Raw genomic sequence first — 10487 nt, forward strand, 5'->3', positions numbered from 1 at the left:
AACTCATAAGCAAATATATTAATTAATACTGAATCTGTAAATGGCCTTATATGGAGAAGGGGAAACACTTCAAAATTAAAAGTATTAAAATAATCTCACCTCGGTTATCTAAAGCATTCATAACCAATATAAACTGTCGGAAAAATTCCACGTTGTAGTCGGGGCTACAAAGCAAAACAAGAAAAGGTCACCAGAACAACTGGCTTACACATGATCCTCACAGTCTAACACAGGGTCCTAAAAAGCATAATAAAGAAGTGGTAACACTGCAAAGACAACTGACATTAGGGGCATCTACCATACAGATAATAAGGTTTGACGTTTTCTAAACATGGCAAAAGCAGGTTTTAAAGAAATTATTTTCCCAAAAGCCCTACAAGTGGCTACACCTCCTTTTTGGCCAGCTACCTATGGCCCAAGAGCAAGATCTCAAACTGGCAGAATAATGGCATGACTTCACGAGTCCCACCAGGCCTTCTCTGGGCAGCAAGTACCCTGGGAACATACAAAGAATACATTCCCAGGATCTGACTGGCCTCTGGCTTCACCTCACATGGTCAGGATCAGGCAGGGTTCAGGCCCCTAGAGTCCCCGCTTTTAGCAGCAGTGGGAAAGCAACCCCGGGTAAGGGGTTGTAGGGCTATACGCAAGCTTGTAGAGCAAACATCCAGAGAATAAAAAATAAGTCGGAGACAGAAATTACTTGAGAAAAGTATAAGACTTTCTCTAATGCCAGTACCCCGAACAAGGACTAGTCATTTTTAATACCATTTACTTATGAGCTAGACAACAATAATTTAGGCCCAGGGTTTCTCTGCCCCAACACCTATACAATTACATATTTACTCTATATATCTTTACTAAGATCAGAGGGTATTTGAGTACTGTCAAAACGACTACCCCATCACAATTCCCAGTGTTATATTACAGAAGTCACAGAGTGCTAATAAACACACTATTTGGGGAGGGAGCCTTTTAACCTGAAAAAGGTTAACAGCTGAAATCGGAAAAGACGGAACATCACATACAAGTACTTCATAGTTAAAAATATCTTCTTGTTTAAAACAAAAATATAAAATCCTTTATAAGTTTCCAAGTCATTTATTTAATAAAAGTATTAAAATTCTCACCTCTCACCTAACCCACTGAATCTATACATATCAGCTGTCAAAAGAATGCCACTTATGTAGGCACAAACTACCACATTTTAATCATTCTAAAAAAGCAGAATGACTTTGAACTTATGTGTTTGATTAAAAAAAAAAAAAAAAAATTTAATGTATGGAAGCTTCATAGACACATCCAAACTCCCTGAGAGACAGAATTGCTGGGCGGAGGGCTATGGGGACCATGGTCTCGAGGAACATATAGCTCAATTGCCATAACACACTTTATAAAGAAAATGTTCTACATTCTACCTTGGTGAGTAGCACCTGGGGTCTTAAAAGCCTGTGAGCAGCCCTCTAAGATACTCCACTGGTCTCACCCCTTTGGCAGCAAGGGAGAGTGAAGAGAACAGGATACAAGGAAAAGATTAGTCCAAAGGACTAATGGACCACAACTGCCACGGCCTCCACCAGACTGAGTCCAGTACAACTAGATGGTGCCCGGCTACCACCACTCACTGCTCTGACCAGGATCACAACAAAGGGTCCCGGACGGAGCTGGAGAAAAATGTAAAACAAAATTCTAACTCACAAAAAAAGACCAGACTTACTGGCCTGACAGAACTGGAGAAACCCTGAGAGTATGGCCCCTGCACACTCTTTTAGCTCAGTAATGAAGTCACTCCTGAGGTTCATCATTCAGCCAAAGATCAGACAGCCCCATAAAACAAATTGAGACTAATGGAGCATAACAGTCCAGGGACAAGGACTGGAAGGCAGGAGGGGACAGGAAAGCTGGGAGTAGGGAACTCAAGGTTGAGAAGGGACAGCATTGACACGTTGTGGGGCTGTTACTCATTGTCATAAAACTATATGTATACTAACTGGTTAATGAGAAACTATCTGTTCTGTAAATCTTCATCTAAAGTACTATAAAAAAAGATTGTTTTAAAAAGTAATGTGAAAATCACAGCAAACACAATTCTGCAACACAGTAATCAGAGCATACCTCATGATGCTGTCATGGTAGGCTATGATATTGGCTTTCGGATAAAACTGCAGTACACTTTCCTTGGCAACCTGAAGAGACAAATGTTAATTACCACTAGTACAGTATTTCTATCTGTATTTGAAATCTACTTCCGGCAGATACTTAATACTCGTTTCTTACAGAGCAAGCTATATGCAACTTCTGGTTTCTGTGTACTTATTTAATAGTATCTCATTTATACTGGAAACTCAAGAAATACAAGTTCATTAAGATTAAGCTATACACACATTTATAAACTAACAGGAGAGTCCTCCCATATACACTTGCGTACGAATACAAGCTTCAGCAAAAATACAAAATTCAGTAACCAGGTGTCATTCACTCATTTAACAAATGTTTATCGAGCATCTTCTATGTATTACACCAGAACCTATATAAGAAGTGCTGGTGGCGCAGTGGTTAAGAGCTCAGCTGCTAACCAAAAGGTCGGCAGTTCAAATCCACCAGTTGCTCCCTGGAAGCCCTATGGGGAATTTTTACTCTGTCCTTTAGGATCACTCAGTTTGAACTGACTCGACGGCAAAGAATTTACATAAGGCACAATGGTGGGCAAAAGAGACATTAAGTAAATAATCATCCAGATCAGTGTAAGTACAAACTATTGAAAAGTGACACGTAGGAAAAATAGTGGTTTTTATGAGAGGAAGCCCTCATTTAGTCTAGAAGACTTAGGCATGGAAAAATAGTCAAAATATAAATAAATGAAGAGGAGGAATGAGTGAGTTTGCCAAAAAGGCAGGGAAAAAGGCAAAGGAAAAAGCTGTCGGAAGACCCTGAATCAGGTAGTCGCATTCAAGGACTAAAGAAATGGCTCAAGTCGCCGCAGGGGAGGCTGTCTTCTTTTAAATGCAGTAACAGTACGTAGGCTGCAGCTTCTCCAGCCCCCAAAAACAACCTCCACGGGGTGTAGGACCTTGTGCACATCCTAAGGAATTTAAATATGAAAGGGGACACAAAAGCCACACTATTTACAGCGTTAAGTAAACCAAACCAACCAAACAGTTGTCAATTCAGACTCACAGCGACCCTACGGGACAGAGCAGAACTGCCCCATAGACTTTCCAAGGAGCAGCTGGTGGATTCAAACCGCCGGCCTTTTGGTTAGCAGCCAAGCTCTTAACCACCGCACCCCCACTGCTCCCTAGAGGACATGGATTGCCTCTGTAGACCAAATCAAGAAGGCTTTACACATTACACATCTGTTTATTCTTCACAATCACTCAGCTAAAAAGAGACGGTTTCACCTCTTTTCTCCACCCTACTGGAGAGTCAGAATTAATCTGATCTAACTAGACGAGCAACCAAAGGGATACGGAAATGTTAAGAGAAATACAGTTACCTGTGCCTTTGATCTTCCAACATGTTTCTTTTGAAACAAAAACTGCCTGTTGAGGTTGCTGACATCGATAGTATCCAGATCAATCTAGAAACATATAAAACCCAGATAAATCACAAAATTTCTGGTACGTTTGAGCACCATCACTATCCTCAGCACCATGACCCAGAGCTGATATTTACTGCATTAGCAGAGAAAAGCCTTCAGAACCAATCATGCAAAAACTGTTAGACTGGTCAAGATAATCTCTTAACACATACAAAATAAACCAAGATTTAATTTTAAGAGATAGCTTTCTCAAAAAACTTTTTTACAAAGGATGGTTTTTGTTTCATCATCCTCACAAATATTTCAGTAAATTCCTTACATGGCATCAAACTGCATGTGTATTTAATGAAAATTCATTATATAATTCATTTCTCCAACCGATTAATTACTCTTTTAAATACAGTATATTAAATTTTGTACCATTCTTTCTTTTTAATGCTACTTGGCAAACAGACATTAAATTTTTGCTACCCTTTTTATCCATACAAAATCTCATTTACAGTCATTACCTGAGGGCCATAAAGGGAGGCTTTTACACATGGTTAAAAAAGTCTCACATCGTAAGTCTTACCTAACTGCTACTTTAAAAATATAAGAGAAGAAAACGATAATGGTTAAAGTCATTTTCATTCCATTTCAATATACTTATGCAAAAGTAATCCAATGTTCTAATTGTGAAACACCTCAATGTTTGGTGAAAATCTGTGAAAATCATCAAAACATACAACCACCTAAACGTGTTTTTTATTTGTACTTTCTAAATTTACTATAAAAATTAAACCAAATAAAAACGGATCAACATTTATTTTTCAGGTGCCCAAATTCACTGCATCATCTATTAAAATGGTCCTATTATGCATATATTAATTGTTATCAACTAAAGCATAATCATATTTGTGGGACAGAATTGAATGTGAATCCTATAAAAGCCGAAGAAGACTAAGCCAATTCTTCTTTTCCCCCAATGACTGATTATTAGCTCAGTTTGCCACCTTTTTTTCCCATTTCATTGTTTCCACTACATGTAAAGACACTTTAAACTCACATTCAAGTTCCAGGCAACATCTACAATTTCTTAAAATTTACATTAATAATATAAATAATTTAGAATTACAGTCAGTGGCTCCCTGTCATGTACAACAATTCAAAAGTTACAGATAACGTGTACACATATAAACAAATAATAATACGTAATAAAATAATACACACAAAAAGATTCGATAATATTGAAATAGTAAGCCTATGATGGAAATATCTCAGAAGATGCTCATTTTACGTCAGTTAAGATACACACTTTTCTCTATGTAATAATTTCAGTTCGATCAAGATTTCATTTCATACAAAAACAAGACGACACCACAAGATAAGAAAACTACAGGCTAATATCCCTTATGAATACAGATGCAAAATCTTTAACAAAATACTAGCGAATAGAACCCAACAGCATATTAAAACAGTCACACACTATGACCAAGTAGGATTTCTTCCAGGAATGCAGGGATGGTTCAACATTAGAAAATTAATAAACATAACACACCACATCAATAAAAGAAAGGCAAAGAACCACATGATCATCACTACAGATGCAGAAAAAGCATTTAATAAAATCCAACACCTTTCTTGATAAAAACCCTCAGAAGACTGGAATAGAAGGAAAGTTCCTCAATATGATTAAGGGCATATATGAAAAGCTAACAGCCAACATTAAACTTAATGGAGAAAGATTGAGAGCTTTCCCCTTGAAATGGGGAACAATACAAGGGTGCCCGCTCTCACCACTTCTATTTAATATTGTATTAGAAGTACTAGCCAGAGCAATAAGACAAGAAAAAGAAATAAAAGGATCCAAACTGACAAAGAAGTAAAATTATCTCTATTCGAGGCTGACATGATCCTATATATAGAAAATCTCCAATAGTCCACAAAGAAACTACTAGAGCTAATAAGAGAAACTTAGCAAAGTTGCAGGGTACAAGGTCAACCAACAAAAATCAGTTGGGTTTCTATACACCAGGAATGAGAAATCTGAAACAGAAATTAGGGAAATGATTCCATTTGCAACAGCATCTAAGACAATAAAATACTAGGAATAAATTTAACCAGGCATGTGAAGGACTTCTACAATGAAAACTATAAAATACTGCTGAAAGAGATTAAAGAAGACTTAAATATGTGGAAAGATGTTCCATATTCATGAATTGGAAGACTTAATATTGTTAAGATGTCAATACTACCCAACAGCAATCTATAAATAAAATGCAAGCCAGATCAAAATTCCAACAGCCTTCTTTACAGAAATGGAAAAACCAATCCTCAACTTTATATAGAAGGGCAAGAAGCCTCAAATAGCTAAAGCCATGTTGAAAGAGAAGAACGAAGTAGGAGGACTCACACCTCCTGATATTTCAACATATTATAGATAGAGTAATCAAAACAGCCTGGTACTGGTTTAACAACAGACACATAGACTAACAGAATAGAATTGAGAGTCCAGAAATAAATCCACACATCTATGGTCGGCTGATATTTGACAAGGGTGCTAAGTCCATTCAATGGGCAAAAGAAGAGTATCTTCAATAAATAGTGTCGGAAAAATTGTATTTCAACATACAGAAAAAACAGGATACAAGCCTAATACTACACACAAAAACAAATTCAAAATGGATTAAAAACCTAAATGTCAAAACCAACACCATAAAATTCTTAAAAGAAAATACAGGAGCAACACTGTTGGGCCTAGCTTTTGACATGAAAATTATCTAATGTAACAACAAAAGCAAAACAACAAAAGAGAAAATAAATAAATGGGACCTCATTAAAATTGAAAACTTTTGTTCATCAAAAGAATTTACCAAAAAAGTGAAAAGACAAACAACTGACTGGGAGACTATCTTCGGAAATCATGTATCCGATATGAATCTAATGACAGATATATATATAAAGCTGTGACAACTTAACAACCAAAAGACAAAAATCCAAATCATAAAATGGACAAAGAACTTGAAAAGGCACTTTACCATAGAATACATTCAAATGGCCACCAAACACACAAAAAGATGCTCAAAGTCGTTAGCAATCAGAGAGATGCAAATCAAAACCACAAGGAGCTATCATTTCACTACCACTAGGATGGCTAAGCTTAAAAAAATAATAACAAATGTTGGAGAGGATGTGGGAAAACTGGAACCCTTATCCACTGCTGGTGGGACTGCAAAATGGCACAGATGTTGTAAAAAAGTGTGGCGAGTCTGGGGACCATGCTTTCAGGGGACATGTAGGTCAACTGGTATAACAAAGTTTATTAAGAAAAGTGTTCTGCATCCTACTTTGGTGAGTGATGTCTGGGTCTTAAAAGCTAGCGAGCAGCCATCTAAGATGCATCAATTGGTCCCAACCCACCTGGAGTAAAGGAGAATGAAGAACACCAAAGTCACAAGGAAAGCATTAGCCCAAGAGACAGAAAGGGCCACATAAACCAGAGACTGCAACAGCCTGAGACCAGAAGAACTAGACGGTGCCCAGCTACCACCAACGACCACCCTGACAGGGAACACAACAGAGAGTCCCTTTTGGAGTAGGAGAAAAGTGGGGTGCAGAACTCAAATTCTAGTAAAAAGACCAGACTTAATGGTCTGACTGACACTGGAGGAACCCCAGAAAGCACGAACTCCAGAATCTGTCAACCCAGCACTAAAACCATTCCCAAGGCCAACTCTTCAGTCAAAGATTAGACTGGACTATGGGACATAAAATAATACTCGTGAAGAGTGTGCTTCTTAGCTCAAGTAGATACATGACACTAAATGGGCAGCTCCTGTCTGAAGGTGAGATGAGAAGGCACAGAGGATCAGAAGCTGGTTCAGTGGACATGTGAAATCGGGTAGAAAGCAGGAATGTGCTGTCACAGTATAGGGAGAGCAATTAGGGTCACATAATAATGTATGTATAAATTATTGCATGAGAGACTAACCTGAACTGTAAACTTTCACTTAAAGTACAATTTAAAAAAAAAAAAAGTGTGGCGATTCCTCAAAAAAAGAAAAACAGAACTACCACACAACCCAGTAATTCCACTCGTAGCTATATACCTTAAAGACTTGAAAGCAGAGACTCAAACAGACTTGTACACCAATGTCACTGCAGCACTATACACAATAGCCAAAAGGTGGAAACAACTTAAATTCCTATCAACAGATAAATGACTACACAAAATGTGGTACATACATACAATGGAATACTACTCAGTCAGTAGGAGAAATGAAGTCTTGATACAAGCTACAATATGGATGGAGCTTGGAGACATTATGCAGAGTGAAACAAGTCAATCACAAAAGGACAAATACTGTATGACCTCACTTATATTAAAAAAACAGGCAAATGTATAGAGACCAAAGTTTATTTGTGGTTATCAGGGGCGGGAGGGAGGGGTTATTGCTTATGGAGTACTGAGTTTCAGTGTATGGTGATAGAAAAATCACATTAATTAAGGGTAGCGTTGCACAGTTGATTATTTAAGTGCTGTCCATAAGTTGTACACCTGTAAAAAGTTGAAATGGTAAAAGTTGTGTGATATTATTTATGACAATGGGGGAGGGGGAAGAGTAGCTGCTGAGGCTGCTTATGTACAGCCAAACACCTCATGGGATTCGGTTCCTTTGTTTGGAAGTTTCGGGTCATGGTTTCATGGGACACCCCAGTTAATTGTCTTAATAACCTGTTAACTGCTTCTTTTCTACCTCCCAGTTCGATGAATGGGTCCCTGGTGGTGCAGTGGTTAAGAGCTTGGCTGCTAACCAAAAGGTCAGCAATTCGAGTCTTCCAGCTGCTCCATGGAAACCCTATGGGGCAGTTCTACTCTGTCCTATAGGATCACAATGAGTCAGAATCAACTCAACAGCAACCGGTGGGTGGGTAGGGAGGTAAATAGTTCGATGCATAGTGCCTAGGGTCTTAAAAGCTTGCAAGTGGCCATTCAAGGTACAATAATTGGTCTCTAGTCACCTGGAACAACAGAGGAAGGAGAGTCACCAATAGAAGGAGGAAATGGAATTGGGATTAAGTACCTCCATGAACAACTGCCTCCTCTGCTATGAGACTAGAAGAACTGGATGGTGCCTGGCTACCATTACTGAACATTTTGATCAAAGCCATCTATAAAAAGATCCTGATCAAAAGGGGGAAAATGCAGAACACAATCTCAAATTCTCATGGCCTCCAGATTGTCTGCACCCATGAAGGCTGGATGAACCCCTGAAACTACTGTCCTGAGATAATCTTTAAACCTTAAACCAAAAATATTCCCTAAAGCCTTCTTAAAACCAACCAATAGTTAACTAGTAAAAAATGTCTGCCTTGACCACTATGGAATTGAATTGACAATAGCAACTGGAAAGATTAGATAGGAAACTTAAGGGACAGTGAGTTCATACTAGTGAGGAAGTAACAACTCAGAAAAGGTGAGAATGGTTGCACAACTCAAGGAATGTAATTAATATTTCTGAATTGTACATGTGGGAATTGTTGAAACGGGGTATGTTCTCAACAACAACAAAAAATAAATACTTTTTTTCCATTTCTTTTAAAAGAGGGAGATCCAAATTATCGTCTCAGTAAGAATGGTTAGGGTTAGGTTTATTTAAAGAAAAAAACTTGCACGCGTTGAATTAACCTTGATATAAACACACATATTAGGTAAATAGCAACGAAATACATACATTATTTTGGATGAGTTTAGTTAATTGAGACAACTAGTACAATCATATCCAAAATCTCTAAAGAAATAAGCGCGCCTACTATCTCCGGTGATAACGAAAGCCAGGCAGACCGCCTGTAACCAGGGGAGAGAAGCGCAAGCCCCACAGGAGTCCTGCTACTTGTTTCGAGACCCAGAATAAGTTTTACTAACTTTCATTACATCTCACTTTCCTCATCTGTTAAAAATAAAATGGGATGCAAACAGCGTCTGCACCCATAGGGCGGTAACGAAGATAAATGCATTAATGAATGTAAAGCGCTCGGAACGGCGCCCTGCCTCGACGAGCGCTCAGTTTAAGTTGGCTCTGGCTCATTATTTGAATCCGTCTCAACGTCCACTACGGACTAAACAATCACCTCCCGCTAGCGATTAAAGCTGGGAAACTGCTCCGAAGCTGAAAGACACGAGGCTGCGTCCATAGGGCCGCCACAAATTAGCGCTGCCCAGGAGACGCGGGGCGGCCCGGCCGCGCGGCGCCCGGAAGACCCGGGCCCGCGGCCTCCTCGGCGTCCGGAGCGGGCCTCGGCTGCACGCCGAGACCCGCCCTGCCCTCGCCCACCGGCTCCCTCTACGCTGCAGCCGTGACCCCCGGGCCTCTCGGCCCACCCCCACCTCCTCAACTGCGGTCCCGATCTCCGGATCCCTAGCCCCAGTCCTGGCATCAAAGCCCGCCATTCAGCCGGCGCGCGCGCCGGGCCCTCACCAGATCGATGTGGGAGAAGCCGGTGAGCACGAGGTTCTTGAGGAGCTCGCAGCCGATGCCGCCCGCCCCCACCACTAGCACCCGGCCCCCGGCCACGGCCTCGGCCAGCTCCCGGGGAAGCCCCCGCGAAAGTGCCATGGCGAAACAACCACGAGCGGCGGCGGCGGCGGCGGAGGCGGGAGAACCGAGCCGCGCAGGAAGCGGTGGGGGAGGGGCGGCCCAGCTTCCGCTTCTGCGCACAGTGACGGCAGCCCGCGCTGCCAAGTGGGAGGCGCACCGGGAGTAAACCCGGCTGCCAGCTCGGGGCCGACAGACTGCTCAGGCCTCCGGCTGTCTTCGGTCTTGGTCGTGTTTTTACAGACACGCACTGACCCGCGCTCGGGCTAAGAAGCGTAAGAGTCGCCTTTTAGCCGTGGATTTGAACTGCCAGCCAAGACTTCCTTACAGGTTAGAAAAACAGATGTCCCTATATGTAAACAGCTCTTACC

At 40.6% G+C, this 10487-nt stretch overlaps 1 protein-coding gene across 1 annotated transcript in view; it reads right to left on the reverse strand.

The window, feature by feature from the left end:
* The window catches only part of UBA2 (ubiquitin like modifier activating enzyme 2), a 43079-nt gene extending 32876 nt beyond the window's left edge, over positions 1–10203 (reverse strand). The window contains exons 1-4 of the mRNA XM_004371600.1: positions 10000–10203; positions 3497–3580; positions 2116–2186; positions 100–164 (exon numbers count right to left, since the gene is read on the reverse strand). Coding sequence (XP_004371657.1) covers positions 100–164; positions 2116–2186; positions 3497–3580; positions 10000–10137 — 358 coding nt within the window. The 5' untranslated portion in view covers positions 10138–10203. The remainder of the gene's footprint in view (positions 1–99; positions 165–2115; positions 2187–3496; positions 3581–9999) is intronic.
* Positions 10204–10487: the final 284 nt, after the last annotated feature.

The sequence above is a fragment of the Trichechus manatus genome, unplaced genomic scaffold, assembly GCF_000243295.1.
Source record: "Trichechus manatus latirostris isolate Lorelei unplaced genomic scaffold, TriManLat1.0 scaffold00014, whole genome shotgun sequence".
NCBI lineage: Eukaryota > Metazoa > Chordata > Mammalia > Sirenia > Trichechidae > Trichechus > Trichechus manatus.